We start from the raw sequence: 20,170 nt of genomic DNA on the forward strand, positions 1-20,170 counted from the left end.
AATATTATACTTAAAGTTTCTTTTTAAATGGACAGCAATTTATTTAATCATGTCTTGGATTTTGACAAAGATTTGTCAAATTTTCAACTTCACTTATATGTTGTGACATTAAGGATTTTCAGCTGTAGCAACTGATATAGGTAAACTTTTGGTGAACACCTAGTTTTGTCTCATTTGCTTTGTATTTTTATTTGAAGCCTGCTAGATGCAAACAACACAAGATGATCATTTAAAAGTTTTAGTACTGGAAACAGGTGTTTCACACCAAGTTGATTCGGGGTGACAAGAAATTTTTTTTATACCAAGAAGAGTGTAGCACACTGAACCCCATTTGACGATGCCACATTTAAAATCAATTATATACACAATTAAAATATTGCAAATTTTGTGCAGTAAGATGAATAAATAACTTATATCCCTTTTTTTTGGTAGGTTTCCACATATCTGGACTCACAGTATACAAATCCAACAAACCCAAAGAGATCATGGAATGGAAGCGGAGGCATAGATACAGCCGTCTTTCCCTTTTCCTCATTGTGCTCGTGTTTGTGGTAGGCCTCGTTTTTCAGGTTCACTGGCTTTTTCCACAGAAAATCCGAAATCCCAACAAGTTGAGGGATCTTGAAAAGTCCACTGCTCCACTAACATCAAATGAAAATGCAATCTCAGCTTCAGATGAAAGTTTGCAGCAGGGGTTGGAAAACATCTTTCTTTCAAACATCAGTTCGAGTGAAGAGATGACAGCAGCGTTGATACTTAGAGTTGAGCCTTACATCTACATCCTCAACGAGCCGAATGCATGTCTGCAGCGAGCTCCTTTCTTAGTGCTTTTGATTGAGGTTGAGCCCAAGAAAACAGATGCCAGGGATGCCATCAGGAAAACATGGGCCAATGAAAGTGTGGCTGGGGGTTTGGGATTCATCCGTCTTTTTTTCATAGGTGTAAATCAAGACAGCAAACTGCAGCACACAATAGAGAAAGAAAGTCATCGATATCATGATATCATCCAGCAAGATTACAGGGATACTTACAACAACCTTACCCTGAAAACGCTGATGGGGATGTACTGGATCACAAAGTACTGTCCCGAGGCCAAATACGTCATGAAGACAGACAGTGACATGTTTGTCAACACTCAATACCTCATAGAAGAGCTCCTAAAACCCAGAGGGCAACCAAAACAAAGATATTTTACAGGACACCTTATGCCAGGCATGTCCCCACACCGAAACAAAGAGAGTAAATGGTACATGCCCCGAGAAGTGTACCCTGGTAGGCGATACCCCACCTTTTGCTCTGGGACTGGGTATGTCTTCTCAGGCGACCTGGCCCAAAAGATATACGTGACATCTCTGACCATACCTAGACTGCATTTAGAAGATGTTTACGTGGGTAAATGTCTAGCTAAACTAAAGATAGAGCCAACGCCACCACCAAATGAACATCTGTTCAATCACTGGCGAGTGCCCTACTCTAGCTGTAGGTACAGCAACCTGATCACCTCTCATGGGTTTCATCCCAATGAGATCATCCAGTACTGGCAGCACCTGCAGAGCAACAAGCACAATCCCTGCCAACAGACTGGGTAGAAGGTTTTATCATCAAGTTGTGACGTTTAATGCTTTTTGGAGGTTTAAAGCACAGATTGAAGCACAGGAGGCTTCTGTAAAACCTTAACTATGTTTTTTATTTGATTTTCACTACTGTAATTTTTATCATTGGTCATCATTACAAATCTGAATGATTAAATTGGTATAAAACATAAGTTGTTTTAAAAGTGAATTCTTATGATAAATAGGATTGTAAACATGCAGCAGAATAGTTCTTTAAAGGGATAGTTCACCCAAAAATGAAAATTATGTCATTAATTACTCACCCTCATGTCATTCCAAACCTGGAAAACCTTAGTCATCTTCAAAACATAAATTAGGATATTTTGATGACATCTGCTTTTTGAACCTCTATAGACAGCTAGGGTCCTAGCACTTTCAAGGCACAGAAAGGTACCAAGAACATTGTAAAAATAGTCCATGTGACATCAGTGGTTTAACAGTAATCTTTATTTTATAATTTTGACATAAACATAGGCACTTTAACTTTAACATTTTAACATAGAAAAACTTAAAGGTGTTTACTCTTGCTGTTAGAAAATTGTACATTCATGCCTTCAGATTTGTCAATTACAGTGTTATTTTCGTTGACAAATAATTGTTATAATATTAGCTAACATTTTCTTCACAGATGAAAACGAGACCATAACAAACCAACTTGGAATGGAAAATTACACACAAATCTTTATTTGCCAAATAACATTTGGCAACATTTTACGCATCCGTAAATGTAGTATACTTGCGTGCTGCATGCTATTTCACTCAGATTTCATGATCTAAGGAAACGCTATCAAGAAACAGAATGGCCTGAACCGCGAACGCATACATAACCAAGATGTTCCCTTTCATAGGTCACTTCGGTGCTGCCGTGTCATCACTGTATGGAAACGCTGTACCATCATGCCTGATGTACCTGAGATAACTGGGATCCGAGGAAAGCATCTGCTCGAGTGTAAAGAACCTGGGGGCTAGGAGCTGTCCTCACATCCAGGCTGTAAAATTTGAAGCCACTTCCCTCATGGAATGAGCTCGAAGTCCTAAGCGCGAAACGAGCCCGCGCGCCTGATAGGCTAAGGATATAGCCTCCACCAGCCAATGGTACATGCATTGCTTTGTGACAACACAACCTTTACTTTTAATTCCAAAACAGATGAACAGCTGGTCGGACCCACGCCAATGAGCTGTACATAGAACTTCAGTGCTTTAACAGGACAAAGGCTTAGATATCCTAACCCCTCCTCCGTGGGGAAGAAAGCCTCCAAGACCACCTGCTGGAAGCTAAAAGGATTCGAAGCGACATTAAGGACATGGTCAGGCATTGGTCACAGCAAAACTTTCACAAATCCTGGTGCAAAATCCATGCACGGAGGTGAAACAGAAAGAACTTGTAAATCTCCAACTCTCTTGAGGGAAGATAAAGCTAATAAACTTTGCAAGGGCTCAAATGGATGTCCTGATAACCCACCACGGATGATTGCCCACTGTAACCCCATCTATGTATGTGTGGTTAGCTGATATGGCTGCCACATATACTTTAAGAGTGGCAGGTGTTACTCCCTTTGAAAACCGGTCTTGGAGAAACTCCAGTACTGAGGCGACAGGGCAGTAAGCTGGATCCATATTATGAAGTCTACACTAGGTAGTTTCCATTTGTATTCATATAAACGTCTCGTAGAAACTGCCCTAGAATTAATTATAGTCTCGGTGCCTCTACTGAAAGATCGGGACATATTAACTCACACCGCTCCAAGGCCACAGCTTCCATAGATCTGGCTTTGGTTGCCAGATCATTTCCTGTGCTTGCAATAGCAAGTCCTGTCTGAGGGGAATGTCCCACTGAGAACTCGCTAACAGACTGATCAGTTCTGCAAACCACGGCTAAGTGGGCCACCACGGAGCTACCAGCAACAGTTGTTCCACTCTGTCCAGCCACATTCTGGATAGCACTGTTGAATTTAGCCAAATCGAAGGAAAAGCATACAAATTGGTCCTGGCCTAGGCCATTTGTGTGCTAGAGCAACCAGTCCCAGGGGCGATGGAGTGGGATAGGGAGAACCATAGCGGGCAATGCATATTCATGCTCAGAGGGTTGTACTTCTTTCATAGCCCCTTTTTTCAGTAGAGATGACATCTCTTGTCGCAGCACTACGGTTTCTTCTGAACTCACGATCATGGGAAGAATCCACGGAAAGGAGGCGGCCCTTTTTGAAATGCGCAGAGTGTCTAAGGGCACTCTATGTGGTAGCTCGGTCCAATGCTGCTCAAGGCAGGCCTTTTCAAAACTGAATGGTGTATCCGTGATGAATTGTGTGTAACACCCATTGCGGAATGCCGGGCAATTGTTTCCACGCGGCCCGAAAAAAGCTTTAATGGTCTCAAGACCTCTGCCTGTGGCTGTAATGTCTCCACATGCATTAGAATTTGAGCATGGAAAGTTTGCGGCATATGTAAGCACGGCAAATGCATGTGTCAAGGTCACTGTGTTTCATTGTAGATAATCCTAAAGCATGTTCATGGCAGGATTTATTCCAACAGGATGTACATTGGGCCCTGCTGTTACCGAGGAAGCGACAGCTTTGTGGGCAATCACAAACGGGCCATCTTTACCAGACCCTTGGGCCATCTCTCGAACTTTGAAGGCTGAATTGTGTGAGTGTCTGAAGGGGCGCTCTAAGTAGTAGCTCAGTCCAGATCTGCTCAAAGCACCTTTTGCAGCTAGACAGTCAATGATAGATCCTGGGGACTGCAGTGAGAGCGTTAGATGCACATTAGCAGTCCAACAGCACTCTCCAGTGGAGGGCACAGTCCCTGACGAACAGCAGAAGTATCAGGAACTGCTATCAGTGGCCTGAAGATGAGAGGTCTTTGCCATCAAACTAAGGTCTTGCCTTTTTCTTCGAGGGGGGTGCCATAGGTGATGGATCTTCCTGTGAGGTGACCCGTTGACATTGTGAGGATGTTGAAGAATGCGAGCGTGCTGCCGGCAGCTGGCGTTGCTCCTATCCCCAAGGCCTGCAAGCGGAAAGCAGCTGGCAGATAGCGGCTGATTGCTGCCCTCTATTTCTCCACCACCAATGTGATCGCCTCTCCAAACAGCCCAGAGATCGGGGCATCCATAAGAAAAGACTTATCCTTTTCTTTAATATTGGTGAGGTTGAGCCAAAGGTGGTGCACAACCGTCACCATCCCCACCATTGTACGGCCTACTGCTCGGGCGGTGTGCTTGGCAGCATGTAGCAACAAGTCCGTTGCCCATCGCAGTTCTTTCACAGCGGGATGATGCCTTCTCCCTCCGGTCTCTCTAGACGGTCGTCCAACTTAGATAAAGACTGGGTCTGGGCTGCATCCACTTCCTAATCCAGCTCCATTTTATCCACCGCATGGGTAACCACTTTCAACAGCTCACTGTAGGAATGGGAGGTGCGTTTCTCCTGTCCACTAGGAGGGAGAGAACCACGTGTCGCCCAGAGCGTCCTCTGAATCCGAAGCCCCAGTGGAGAAAACGTCATCGTCATGCAGTCAGCAGCCGAAGGATATAGCATTGTAGGCCTCCGGGGTGGACCATAGATCCTTGTTCGCAAAAGTAACGGTTCCACAAAGTTTTTCCTGATTTCTTGCACTTGAGTGGGGGAGAGAGTGAGGTGGGGAAACTCCAGCACAGCACTGTTCTCATAGTCCATGTCACTCGAGCATTTAAGTGACCTATGAAAGGGAACCTGTTCTTCCTTCCTGGTATTGTAACACTTTTACAAACTGTGCCAAAAAGTTCTCACAGGTGAAAGACGTGATGTATTGCAGTAATGTTGTCTCTGGTCATCTGGTGTGCATGTGCATTCAGGGGGCATGTCTTTGGATGGTGTTGCTGCGCTTTTAAGTGAGCGTAACCAGTAGGGAGGACTTGTATTAGTATATGCATCCATGTGACCTCGGCATCCTGGCCAAATTTGCCCATATCTGCTGACTGGCTTCATCACTTGGTCTCCTCTCCACCAATAAGCTGTTGTGTGGTGGTAGTTCTGGGGCACTATGGCTGCCATCCCATCATCCAGGTGGAGGAGATCTCTTTCACAATGTAAAGGGATTTGAGTGCCTAGAATAATATGCTATATAAAATTTAGACTGATGATCCGATCTGCTTGATCAGATCACGGTAATCGCATGTTAATGCCAAGTGTAAACGCAGCCAAAGTGACTTCTGTTGTGAGCTGTGCTTTAGTACTGACAACGGACAATGTGACCGCTCAAACTTAGAAAGTTGTATAAAATAAATAAAAATAATTTATCACCATTTGTTTATATTTTTTAAATATTTTTTTTATAAATAATAATCCACATTCATCAACATTTCAAATGCATTTATACAAAAAAAAGAAAGGAAAAAAAAGTGTACCTTTGTAGATAACTGACTTTGGGTTAAAACAATGGTGCTGCATTTTCCATTTCAAAAATAGTAATTAGATTTAAGCAGAACTTGGGTTTCTTGATAAAACTAACAAAATCTCCAATATACTGCAGAATTACAGAGCATATTCACAATCAACAATCTGAAGTATAGACTTCATACAACCGTAGAATTCTGGTCATTTAAATGCCTGTATTTTAAAGAAAGGCATCTCATCCTAAACCTTCCTCTAATCTGACTTGGATTTACTACTCGCATTTGTGTAGTGAACCTTAATGTACTACTCTATGCTTCATAGATCAGAAGGCAGAAAAAAAACAAAAAAGGGAACAAAGTGAATCTATCATTAAAGAGTTTTAGACAGCAGTCATGTATTCATACCAATGAGTTACCATTTTCAATGGTTCTCTCCAGCTTGTGTTTTACAAATAAAGAGAGGAAAGAAAATCTGCCTTGATTACCAACTGCGTTAAAATTAGAAAAATGCATATGTACTGAGAAAACTCAACAAGGACCAACCCAAACATCCACATTTCCTCTTGCCTGCCTTGACCTGTTCATCTACAGGTGGAGGAAGAGGCTACAAATCAAACTGGTGTCAGCAGAGGGTGAAGCATACTGAAATCCAAAGTGCTTTCAGCGAGGCTGAGAGGATCAGGGGTGTAGCAGTCCATCTTGACAGGTCTGTTAGGGAGGGAAGATCTCGAAGGTGGACGGCCAGCGCTCTCAGAACCGCAGATGGGACTTGTGTTTGACCATGTATCTGCAGAAGAGATGAAGAAGATAATGAGCTATATAATGCTACTGAGATTACTATTAGGGTTGGAAAATGCATCGTTTCATTGCTGAATTATTTAATTAACCAGGGACAGGTTCACATGATCAACTTCAAAAGGCTACACAGTGATCAAAGATGTACATCTGTAAACATAAATAAGATCAAAAATACTGTTGGAACATGTTCCTCTCCAGTGCCATGCTACAGGTGGACTGAAGGGACACGGCGCTGCAATCCTGACCTGTCTAGTGTTTCCCAGAAGCGGAGGAAGACGGGCCGGTCCAGATGTCGTTTGTGGTGGCTCAACTCCAGCACAGTCACGTCCCACTTCTGCACGTTTGGGTCCATCCGGGCCTCGTCAAACTTCAGGTGAAAGGCTCAGACTAAATGAATAAATAGGCATGAAATGAAACCCACTCTTGCCCATTTTAAATGTATTATAAATAATGTGCTGCGTTTTCCTTGACCAAACTCACTTTTGGCAAATATATCCACGGCGGATCCATCAGGCAGCAGCCACGGCCAGCCCTTGAACTGCCAGGCAGGACCCTGGACTGAAGACGGCCACTACACAATCCCTGTGAACAAACAACGACAAAATCAGTCTCTGAATTGACTGTTCAGGCCCGAGTTATTGCCTATGAAGGGCATTCAAAATTGGTAATTTGCTGGTAGGTTGCAATTTTCAGCTTGGGGGTGAAAGCATTGACAAAACAGTGGCATTTGATTAGCGATTCTCCAATGCCATGTATGACTGCGAGCGTCTATTTCGTGAAAACAACACGGATAAACTTCAACAGCTAAACAAGTCTGCTATCTGGATGCTAGGTCTAATCTGACAACATTGATTTATCAATTTGAATTAATCTTGATTTTGATGAACCGATATTTATTCTTCACAAAATTGCTCTTTAAAGTTGAGTGATAAAACGTCACTAAGCATTACTCATAGCTCACCTACCATCAAAATAATTGCAATTAGCTCTGTGCCTTTTGTTATAAAAGACTTTTAACTGCAAAGAGACAACAATATAGCATTACAGGATTTTGCTTAAAATTTGCATTATATTACAAATTCATTATATTGTACTTAACCGGTTAGGGATGTCTTCATTATTTAAAGTACGTTAGAATAAATCTGTCATGAAAATTACAGTGAAGTTATTACAGTGAACTGGACTATAAAATATTAAAAAGTGTCAACAAAGACTGCCTTAACATGCGATTGAAATATTTTGTATTTATATTTACATTTCAGCATTGATTATTTTTAAAAACTGATTGACAAACTTATTTATTTATTTATTTATTTGGTAAAAGAATCGATTCAATCATCAGGTTTTGGAATGGATCAATTATTAACAAAGTTCAAAATATAAATGGATGGATGGATGGACGGACTTACGAGCTCACCAGTCCTGTGACAAACCTGCCAAGAAAAAACTATTTTATCAGCCAGATAAAATTCATTTTATTTGCATTCATCATTGATACCACGCTACAACACATCACGCTCCCTAAGGTCACAAAATGCTGGACTTTTGGTAGTTCCTAGCATAGCAAAGTCCACTAAAGGAGGTAGAGCTTTTTCGCATTTGGCTCCCAAACTCTGGAATAGCCTTCCTGATAATGTTCGGGGTTCAGACACACTCTCTCTGTTTAAATCTAGATTAAAAACACATCTCTTTCGCCAAGCATTCAAATAATGCATCTTATTTTTTGTGACTGCAGTTGTATCTGATCAAATGTGCATTATTATTCTTTAGCTTGAGTTAAACTAATTAATTTTACTTTGTTGGAACAGCAGCTATGCTAATGAAGTCTCTATTTGTTTCTATGTTTCGCCACAGGATTTACATCAAGCTCCAGTCTGGATCCAGAACACCTGAGAAGAGATGATGCTGAACCCTCAGAGGACCCCAGATGATGCTAACCCTGAATCAACAAACAGAACTAACAAATATTGCTACTTAATATGCAATCACATAATAATTGCTGTTAATTTTGTTCATCTGGCTGACTGTTTGTTGTATTCATTTTTCTAAAAAATCCTGTCATAAGCACATAAACTGACAGTCACCACTGATAAGCTACTACTGAATATTGTAGAAACTTAATTTGCTTTGCAATGCTTTGTATCATAAAAAGCGCTACACAAATAAACTTTAATTGAATTGTCTCCAGACACGGTCTAACACATAATTACATGAACAGAGGATAAAACACTGATTCATTATCATTAAAATCACCTCTGAAGGTGCATGCACAGGCCTGAGAGCAGCTTCAACTTTACACATTCAATTCCAAAAGATGTCAGAGCAGAGGAAATATTAGCAGTCACTGTCATTTTTCATTCATAACAACTTTATGTAAAGCCAAAATATTAATATTCAAAGCCGTCATTGTTTAAAATTCATTAAATGTTTGACATTGTTTAAATTCTTTAAGGCATCTTCCATTGTCAAGGGCCAAAAGGTTAGACATCAGACGGATGCATTAAGAGCAGTCCAATTAGTTTTTAAAGGGAAGGAGGACTTCTTTGGAATGGTTGGAAAAAGTTATAAGACAATCTGTTGGCAGTGACTTGTCAGGGTTAGACACACCGGCGGCGCCAGGGGGGGTCTTGGGGGGTCTCAAGACCCTGCCAAAAAATGCCTTGACCCTCCATTTGACCCCCCACCCTCTTCCTGATTAAAAAATATATATATTTGGGATAAAGATCCAAAAATGTTTCTCTTCAAACTACGCAGAACAATAATAAATAATAATTATTTCGACATTTATTCGTACACTGAACCGAGAACCGTTTCTGTCGGATGCGTCCGATTCGAGAACCGAGGAGCTGATGATACTGCGCATGTGTGATTCAGCCTGAAGCAGACTGACAGAGAAGGGTCTGGCTGCAGACCATGGGCGAGTGGAGCTCCACTCTCAAACCGGAAATACGTCACCTCCACTTGAAAACATCAAGATGGCGTCGCCGGGAGTACTTCAAACTTAAAATCAGGTAATTTTATCTCTGCATCGCTAAAATGGTGAACTGACGCTGTTGTAACGTGCAGTGTAATAAAAACGCACAGGGCTTACGTGAAATTACTCACAAAAGGAATAATAAACACTGTGGATTTATCGATTTATATCGCGAGCAATGTCAATCCTGTAATGAAGAGACTTTGCAAATATCTTTAGTTCATTCTTCCATCCGCTGAAGTGAGGTTTAACCTTTAAAAAACTTACATCTATGAATCTAGTATTTGCACAAAGTAATTAAGTTATTTATCAAAAAGTCTAGGATCTTTTCCTTCAACAATACTCCAACCTTAACTGAGATCACAGTCAAAGGGTGTATTGATATCTGTTTGAAATGAAGCCAGTTTTGAAATTCCAGCCAAAAAGTCTGTACAGATTCACATTTCAAAAACATATGATCAACAGTTTCAATATCTTTCTCACAGAACCTGCATGACTTGTTCTCCCTATTAAATCTTTCTTGTAGGAAGTTATTAGATGGATAAATGTCCTTTAGGATTTTAAATGTTACTTCTTTGGCTTTAGGAAGAACTGGATAAGTAAAATAACACTTCCTTATTTTCTTTGCCTCTTCTTCACTAAATTCTTGAAGAACATACTTTCTTTTCAGTTGACTGGGGAAGTATAGTTTGGATAATACATTTCTGATAAACTTATTTGTTAATTGTTTGCTCTTTAAATTTTTACCTTCAGTACATGATGGATAGCATAGGTGTAACTTAGTTTTTGGTGGCTTGTGGTAAAATAATGTAGTGAATAATGAAAGGACACGATTGTTTTGTATGTGTATGCCTTTAGCATTTGTTATATAATGTTAAAAAGGTCATATGAGGTGGTTGTTTTCATATTTAATTTTTCATTCACTTCCAGGGATAAGATTGGCATGGAAGATGCAGCACTCTTTACATTTTAAATGTATGTCTTTTTACATGTGACATTAACATGTACATATTTATTTTTCTCTATTTTGTTGTTCTGTTATTCTATTGTTTGACTTTTTTTTTTTGTTTCAGATCAAATGTATATCAAGTGTTATCCATCCTGATAACACCTCCACAAATAGAGACTGGAACTTCTGAGCACCATCACCTTGTCTGCTTTGGGACTGTCATAGGAGAATGATGCAGTACTTTTCTGTGTTGAATTTACAAAACGTCAGTACACAGACATAGTTTTGTTCCAGTTTTGCTGTGCTCATGTCTTCTTTGTGTCCCCAGCCCAGCAATCAGATGCATCAGAACAACAAAGCACAACTGTGGTGGCCCAGGCACCTTCAGCAACAAGTAAATTGCTTTAACATTAATGATAATGAAATGTCAGCATTGTAATTAAACTTGACCCATCTGACGTAATTGTTCATGCCAGAGATTTAACATCATTGTCAGTCAGGAGCATATTTAACAGGAGGCACACTTCAGCTGGCTTGATGGTGACTTCAGTAAGTGTGGTTGACCCTCTTGTTTTTGTGGCTATAATAATTAGGCTAAGTAATCTCACTCTCTTCCATTTCCCTAACATGAAACTTTTGACTGAAACATGAAAATGATTCTTAACCGGTGCAGTGAAGATATTTAAAGATATGCTGTCACTATCTAAAGTACAGAAAGCCTTACATCATCTCTAGGTGCAGTCACCTACAGCGCAGCCAGCTTCACAAAGACTGTGGGGCTGGTCACCAGGAAAATGGACAACAGGGAGTGCTTTTGGGGTTTTACTCCTCAAATGATCACCCTGGCTACTGTAGCTGGGATTGCTTCACAGACGATGGAGGTTTTGAAGAGTAAAGTGTGCGTGCGTGCGCACACATTGTGTTTTTACTGTAACAATTATGGTCAATTGCAGTTCATGTGATTTCAGTGTAGTGTAAGATGTGTTAATTATTATTATTACTCAAAAACCATTAAAACTTCTAAATTGTGGAAGTTATTCTTCATTATGTTACTGTGGTTATTTTGTATATGTTATTATTTTGATTAAAATACAAAATTCGACACACAAATTCTGGTTGAGGTATTATTTTAATAATTTATTTAATATTTCATTATTTTTTCACTGCTAAATATTACAAACATAGGGTTAACTTTCTAAAATGCATGGAATGTTACATTGTCAGTTGTACATTGGTAAAACAAACATGAAAAAAGGCAGAAGCCCTACAAATATGGATTGTGGATATCTGTAGTGCAAATTGCTGAGGGGAAATAAAAAAAAATTGCTGTCGTGTCATAAACCGTGAAAGATTAGTATATTATTATTTTTATTATTTCTACTAGGTAAAAGTAACAACGATAAAAGTACAGAACATATTAACATTACGTACAAAGAGGTGACATAACTTGCAAAGCACCCCTTATACATGTATATAACAAGTAATAATATAAAACGAAAGTTTGGTGGAGTTGACGTATTTTCGCTCTTGAATGGAGCTCCACTCGCCGCCATGGAGGTGACGTAATTCTACGGAAAGTGTTGCCCGGTCCAACATGGCGGCCGCGTCATTAGTGGAGGCGACGTAATTCCACGGAAAGTGTGGCCCGGTCCAACATGGCGGCGGCGTCGCAAGTGGAGGTGACGTATTTCCGCTCTTGAGTGGAGCTCCACTCGCCCATATGTCTGCAGCCAGACCCTCTTGGACTGACACAGAGCGCATCTGAACCGAACTGATTCTTTTGGTGATTGATTCTGAACTGATTCTGTGCTAATGTTATAAGCGCGGGTAAACCAAAGGCTTGAATGAAGGGCGATCATCGCCAATGACGGCATTACATCGAGCGCAAAAGAACCGGTGAACCATTTTTCTTTTCAACTGGTTTATTTGATCGAATTGTCCGAAAGAACCGGTTCACTTGAGCACCTGCTCCTTTGCCCCTTAAGTGCCCTTTTGTCAAAGCAAAATTTCCTCGAATTTTTTTTGGTAATAACATAAACTTTTGTGAATGCCTGCCCACGCCCAATCATAATATTAGTACAATTTATTAATAATAATTTAGCCGTAAATAAAATGACCAACATGATGACCTTTCACCTGACAACGACCTCATCCAACCGGGAAGATTCCTTCCATTTTTTTAATTGCTATAGAGGATATTTTCAACATCGTGCAGCTGGTAAGTGGTGTTTCATTCTCAGCGAAGTGATTTTGATGTTTATTTACTTATTATTATTTTACAAGAACGATGTGATGTGAGAACATGCAGATATGTTGTTTATATTGCTGTGTGAAGCCTGGAGTGTAGAAGTAACACTAGCGTGCTATTTGAGGGAGAAAAGTTTCACAGGCATCGAGGGGTCTGGTCTTATTTATGTTATTTGACTAAACTTTTATTATATTACAGTACTTATTTATTTTTAACACGTAAAAATAATTATCACAACACTGGTAAGGCTTATTCAGATTTTCTCATTCTCTGAATTATCATTATACAAATAAAAACAATTCAGAAATGAATTAAAATATAATTATATTTTAAATGTGATGCAAATATTTTTTCTACATTAGCAACAGTGTTTACAACAGCAAGACCACTTTAGCCTGTAAACTCAATAATATCTCTCTGGAAATAAATGTAAAATATGAATGTCAATAAAAATGCATAATATACCTGACATGAAAGTGCAGTGTGAAGGATATGAATAACAACCTGTCATTTGTTTACATTGCAAAGGTGTTTTTGTTGTTTAGTAGCAGTAATATGCAGTTATTAGCCATGTCCACTGTATTTTTTGTTGGTTTTCATGAGACCCCCCTTGAAAAGACCAGGACCCCCCATTGCCCCCCCAATCAAAATTGTCTGGAGCCGCCACTGGTTAGACACACACACATACAAATACAAATACATATACAAATACATATACATATATATATATATATATATATATATATACACACACACACAGGTGCTGGTCATATAATTATAATATCATCAAAAAATTTATTTATTTCACTAATTCCATTCAAAAAGTGAAACTTGTATATTATACTCATTCATTACACACAGACTGATATATTTCAAATATTTATTTCTTTTAATTTTGATGATTAGAACTGACACTAAGGAAAATCCCAAATTCAGTATCTCAGAAAATTAGAAAATAACTTAAGATCAATACAAAGAAAGTATTTTAGAAATCTTCGCCAACTTAAAAAGTATGAACATGAAAAGTATGAGCATGTACAGCACTCAATACTTAGTTGGGGCTCCTTTTGCCTGAATTATTGCAGCAATGCGGCGTGACATGGAGTCGATCAGTCTGTGGCACTGCTCAGGGGTTATGAGAGCCCAGGTTGCTCTGATAGTGGCCTTCAGCTCTTCTGCATTCTTGGGTCTGGCATATAGCATCTTCCTCTTCACAATACCCCATAGATTTTCTATGGGGTTAAGGTCAGGCGAGTTTGCCGGGCCAATTAAGAACAAGGATACCATGGTCCTTAAACCAGGTACTGGAAGCTTTGGCACTGTGTGCAGGTGCCAAGTCCTGTTGGGAAATGAAATCTGCATCTCCATAAAGTTGGTCAGCAGCAGGAAGCATGAAGTGCTCTAAAACTTCCTGATATACAGCTGCATTGACCTTGAACCTCAGAAAAGACAGTAGACCAACACCAGCAGATGATATGGACCCCAAACCATCACTGACTGTGGAAACTTTACACTGGACCTCAAGCAATGTGGATTGTGTGCGTCTGCTCTCTTTCTCCAGACTCTGGGAACCTGATTTCCAAAGGAAATGCTAAATTTACTTTCATCAGAGTACATAACTTTGGACCATTCAGCAGCAGTCCAGTCCTTTTTGTCTTTAGACGATTCTGACGCTGTCTGTTGTTCAAGAGTGGCTTGACACAAGGAATGTGAGGCTGAAACCCATGTCTTGCATACGTCTGTGTGTAGTGGTTCTTGAAGCACTGACTCCAGCTGCAGTCCACTCTTTGTGAATGTCCCCCACATTTTTTAATGGGTTTTGTTTCACAATCATCTCCAGGGTGCGGTTATCTCTATTGCTTGTACACTTTTTTTGGTCCCACTTTATAATAGGTGGCCTTAACTACTATGTACTTACATAAAAAATAAGTACAATGTACTTATTGTGTTCATATTGTATTGTAAAACACTTTTGCTGCTATTGAGGTGGGATGGGGTAAGGTTAGGGAGAGGGTTGGAGGTATGGGTAAGTTTAAGGGTGGGTTAAGGTGTAAAGTATGGGTCAACAGTGTAATTATAAATGTAATTACAGAAATTAAATACAGATGTAATTACATGTAGTTTTTTTATATAAGTACAATGTAAAAACATGTATGTACACAATAAGTACAGTGTGCTAAATTATTAATTAAAATGTAAGTACATAGTAGTTAAGGCAACTTAATATAAAGTGGGTCCCTTTTTTTTCTACTACATCTTTTCCTTCCCTTCACCTCTCTATTAATGTGCTTGGACACAGAGCTTTGTGAACAGCCAGCCTCTTTTGCAATGACCTTTTGTGTCTTGCCCTCCTTGTGTAAGGTGCCACTGGTCGTCTTTTGGACAACTGTCAAGTCAGCAGTCTTCCCCATGATTGTGTAGCCTTCAGAACTAGACTGAGAGACCATTTAAAGGCTTTGCAGGTGTTTTGAGCTGATTAGAGTGTGGCACAAGGTGTCTTCAATATTGAATCTTTTCACAACATTCTAATGTTCTGAAATGTTGAATTTGGGATTTTCCTTCGTTGTCAGTTCTAATCATCAAAATTAAAAGAAATAAACATTTGAAATATATCAGTCTGTGTGTAATTAATGAATATGATATAAAAGTTTCACTTTTCAAATGGAATTTGAAATGATATTCTAATTATACGACCAGCACATGTACATACATAATACATATACAAACTTGTTTCCAAAAAGTTGTGACACTGTACAAATTTTGAATAAAAACAGAATGCAATGATGTGGAAGTTTCAAATTTCAATATTTTATTCAGAATACAACATAGATGACATGTCAAATGTTTAAACTGAGATGATGTATAATTTTAAGGGTAAAATAAGTGGATTAAATTTCACGGCATCAACACACCTCACAAAAGTTGGGACAAGGCCATGTTTACCACTGTGTGCCATCCCCTCTACTTTTTATAACAGTCAGCAAACGTCTGGGGACTAATGAGACAATTTGTTCAAGTTTAGGTATTGGAAGGTTGTCCCAATCTTGTCTAATACAGGCTTTTAGTTGCTCAACTGTCTTAGGTCTTCTTTGTCGCATGTTTCTCTTCATGATGTGCCAAATGTTTTCTATAGATGAAAGATCTGGACTGCAGGCTGGCCATTTCAGGACACAGATCCTTCTTCTACGCAGCCATGATGTTGTAATTGATGCAGTATGTCGTCTGGCATTTTCATGTTGGAAAATGCAAGGTCTTTCCTGAAAGAGACGACGTCTGGATGGGAGCATGTGTTGTTCTAGAACTTGATAATTCCTTTCAGCATTGATGGTGCCTTTCCAGATGCACACAAAATTCAGAAATGCAAACAACATTCACAAATGCACTCAAGATTCACAAATGCACAGGACAAGATTCAGAAATGTATTTCTAATACACACACACATATATCTTGATTTACAAACTGCTTGCGGTCTGTGAACTTCACTGCATTTGTGTGTGATTTTTGAGACTCCCCTGACTTGGCTCGACACACAAATGCCTTTAGTTTTATTATATTTATAAGAGAAAGATAGTCTGTACATGAGCGGCTGTAGGCGTGGCATGTGGGGGGACCTAAAGAATCACGAGCGCGAGTAGGCTTTTGCGTTGAGAGCACTAGAAACTGTGACATTACCGTGAGGAAAACAAACCATGGCTAACAGTCAGATTCAGTGTATATTTATGATCCAGAATCAGATCCAGAGGCTGAAATTTAACAAGAGCAGCATCAGCAACGACTACAGCAGGACTATCTATGTGGTATGTATTGAAACTGTATATATTTCCTTAGGGGTTTTGGAAAATGACTAAGTTCCAATTTATGTCGTCTTTTTTTTTTTTTTTAAGGTGTACATGTGGAAAGTGCAGTTTGATGACAACATCGCATGTTGTTTACTTGATGTGCTTACGCGCCGATAGCTAAGTTAACACCACAGAGATATTTGAAGCAGTTTTACTCACCGCCTGCGGTTCCAACACACGATCGTGACCCTTTTTCGTTGGGACTCGAAAAAAACTTAACGAAACTTGTGACAAACCAGAATACTCCTTCAAACGTAAAACTTAATTTTTGAAACTTTGTCCATGTTTAGCATGGGAATCCAACTCTTTAACAGTGTAAAAAACTCAGTATGCATGAAATAGCATTTCACCCCGCCCTTTAAGCAGGGAATGATCAGCAACCGATCAGATATCTCCCTTCTTTTAGCCAATCACAAGAACGCACTCCACGTGGGGGATTGTTTACTAATAAGCCCATCACATGAACGCGTTCACACAGGTGCAGCATTTTATAGCCTACTTATTTATGAAATTGTATGAAAATACAGATGTTTAGATTACAATTCAGGATTTTTTTTTTTTGTTTTGTTTACAAAGTATGAATTAAAAAATGTCTTAAATATAGCCCAGTGACTGCAGAAAAAAAAGTTAACAATGGAATCATAAATTTGCAATAGGCAATTATTTCATTTTATTGAAATATTAAAATGAAAGTAAATAAAAATTTGTACACCTTTTTGAATATTTAAATATATCTAAATATTCTTTTCAATGCAATATAGAAGTTACTTTACTTATAATATTCGGTCCCTACGATAGACTGTAAAAAAATATGGACGTAGTGTCCGTGACGTCACCCATAGACTCCTCTTTAGCGGTTTTGAAGCCTAAAGTGTGTCGAGCGGGCCGTCGCCATCTTGGCAGCGTGTCACCGCGCGACTCTCCCGGATAATCAAAAATGGGCAAAAAGGCGGGAGCTGATTGCTGAAGCCACGCCCACCTAGTGCAATGGCATTGTCAGCAGCGGCAATCCACCTATCACTCAAGTGGCCACGCCCTCAATTATGCAGAACTTTAAGTCTTAATATAATTGAAACGGATGAGTTTAAAAAAAAATTCACCCCCCTCACAGTTGTCATGAAGGGCAGAATTAGCAATATAGACCAAAATAATTTTTTGAACCAGGCTGTAAACATGTTTATTTATGCTGTAAAAATGGGCATTTTAACATGGGGAGTCTATGGGACTGACTCCCTTTAGCAGCCAGCCTCAAGCGGCCAGTCGATGAATTGCAGTTTTAGTCACTTCCTTATTGGCCTCACGAGAGAGAGCGAGAGGTTGCTGCTCGGTCCCTACATGAAGAGAGAGTCAGTGGTCCGCTGCGAGAGGAAAGTGACTCTCCGTCTGCGAAAAGTGGGTCTCCTCCTGCGCAAAGTGGGTATCCGGCTGTGCAAAGTGGGTCGCCGGCTGCTTGAAGTAAGTGAGTCATTCGCTGAGGAAAGTGAGTTGGTCGCTGAGGAAAGTGAGTCGTTCGCTGATTGGCTTATAAGTAAACAATCCCCCCACGTGGGGTGCATTCTTGTGATTGGCTAAAACAAGGGAGATATCTGATTGGTTGCAGATCATTCCCTATATAAAAAAAAGGCATTTTTGTGTCGAGCCAAGTCAGGGGAGTCTCAAAATTCACACACAAATGCAGTGAAGTTCACAGACCGCAAGCAGTTTGTAAATCAAGATATATGTGTGTGTGCATCAGAAATACATTTCTGAATCTTGTCCTGTGCATTTGTGAATCTTGAGTGCATTTGTAAATGTTGTTTGCATTTTAAATTTTGTGTGTGTGTAGCAGGGATATGTTGTTACACCAGATTATAATTCATTTTTGTTTTTTGTGTTTTTATATATATATAGATATATATGTATATTTGTTTTTATTATTAATTGTTTTGGGGCATTTTATTTTGAAAATGTTGCATGCTTTTATTAAATATAGTATGTACGTCGGCTGATGTCATACGTAGGTAAGGCGTTCAAAACGCAGCGCAATCGGAAGTTCGTCCTCTTTGCTTCAATGCCATCAGAGAGGAGAGGTACGATTTTCATGAGCTCCGTTCATTAAATGTTAAAATGTGTTATAAGTGTTCATGTCATGTCGGTGTGGCTAATACGAGAAAGTATTCTGTGTAATGTTATATTTGACCATTAGTTCGTGTTATTAACCTGGTAAATGTAGTTTATTTGAGTGCTCTTTACTGGTGAATAGTGCATCGCGTGAGATGGCGGCAAAGTGTGTGCGTTGCGTCTGTGAAGGATATGTTAGCGGCTATGCGGCTAACATCTCAATTAAGGAATATTTATATATAGATAAATAGAAATTGATAAATAATAGATTGAGATGTTTAATTAAAGATGTGCATGTATAATTATATTTTGTAAACTAAATATGTTTTAGTCTTCAATATATTTTGTATTTTGTACACTTAGGAGATATATTTTATATATTTTATATATATTGTATATTGCATTCATTGTGTGATCTGTGGTTAATTGCCTGGGGTACTTAACATGTATTTTGTGGTTAACAGGCATAATTAAGAGCTGTTGCAGATAACAGTGCCTGTCTGTTTGCTTGTTTTACTACACAGGTATGTTAAATAGTATTCAAGAAACACTGTAATGCTGTTGAATTATTGGTATATAAGAAGGACATGTTTGTGAATGTATTATATTATATGACTTATTTTATTATTTTTATTGCTCATACTATTATTATATATTATATTATATATATTATGTGTGTTGTAAAGTGTCTGTGTGTGTATGTTACTCTTTGCTTCAATGCCATCAGAGAGGAGAGGCATAATTAAGAGCTGTTGCAGATAACAGTGCCTGTCTGTTTGCTTGTTTTACTACACAGGCACTACAATTAAATCCTCATCAGTTAAAAACCAGCTTTGTGTGGACAATTCTTTTATTTTTATTTAACATCCATAAAACACAACGCAGAGGAACAACCGCTACAAAACTGGTGCCGTGACCCGTCGACTGGTTGATCGTTGTCGACCGCCGGGATTGCTGACGTGGAGGAGACGGCTGATGTACTGTGTTGCAGAAATTCAACGCTGAAGACGCAGGTGTGCGAAGTACAGACTGTTGAACTGGTGATTTGTGTCTAAGGTGGATCGAGTGAGCAGCGTGCTGGATCATCGAGGAGTGTCGCCGCCTAACTTGTTTTGACTGAACTGTAAATGAAGTATTCTGATGCGTGAGCGAAATGGCTGCTAAACGGAGTGATTTGGGGTGGGACAACACGTTTACAGCTGGTAGGGGGCGGGGCAGTCTTTTGAATACGCCTGACAGAGCAAAGCTGTTTGGAGACCCTGAGTACTGTAGT

General features: G+C 39.4%; 1 protein-coding gene and 3 long non-coding RNA genes across 6 annotated transcripts; 3 read left to right on the plus strand and 1 right to left on the minus strand.

The window, feature by feature from the left end:
- The first annotated feature begins 477 nt into the window (after positions 1-477).
- LOC113046449 (beta-1,3-galactosyltransferase 2-like) lies at positions 478-1,595 on the plus strand. Its single transcript, XM_026207302.1, has one exon. It carries the CDS (start codon positions 486-488, stop codon positions 1,587-1,589), a length of 1,104 nt encoding a protein of 367 aa, XP_026063087.1. The 5' UTR covers positions 478-485; the 3' UTR covers positions 1,590-1,595.
- A 4,649-nt stretch (positions 1,596-6,244) lies between these two features.
- LOC113046450 (uncharacterized) lies at positions 6,245-7,167 on the minus strand. Its single transcript, XR_003276087.1, has 2 exons — positions 7,032-7,167; positions 6,245-6,775 (listed from the first exon to the last, which is right to left on the minus strand). It is a non-coding gene; the product is annotated as an uncharacterized LOC113046450 (long non-coding RNA).
- A 2,567-nt stretch (positions 7,168-9,734) lies between these two features.
- Positions 9,735-11,927, plus strand: LOC113046092 (uncharacterized). The gene is made up of 3 exons (XR_003276055.1): positions 9,735-9,797; positions 10,834-11,103; positions 11,186-11,927. It is a non-coding gene; the product is annotated as an uncharacterized LOC113046092 (long non-coding RNA).
- A 6,694-nt stretch (positions 11,928-18,621) lies between these two features.
- Positions 18,622-19,752, plus strand: LOC113046451 (uncharacterized). Of its 3 annotated transcripts, none has more exons than XR_003276090.1 (3): positions 18,622-18,866; positions 19,362-19,421; positions 19,694-19,752. It is a non-coding gene; the product is annotated as an uncharacterized LOC113046451 (long non-coding RNA). The 3 variants fall into 3 exon arrangements; XR_003276089.1 differs by having other exon boundaries at positions 19,625-19,727; XR_003276088.1 differs by lacking the exon at positions 18,622-18,866 and having other exon boundaries at positions 19,281-19,421; positions 19,625-19,727.
- The last annotated feature ends 418 nt before the right edge of the window (positions 19,753-20,170 follow it).

The sequence above is a fragment of the Carassius auratus genome, chromosome 27 (genome assembly GCF_003368295.1).
Source record: "Carassius auratus strain Wakin chromosome 27, ASM336829v1, whole genome shotgun sequence".
Classification (NCBI taxonomy): domain Eukaryota; kingdom Metazoa; phylum Chordata; class Actinopteri; order Cypriniformes; family Cyprinidae; genus Carassius; species Carassius auratus.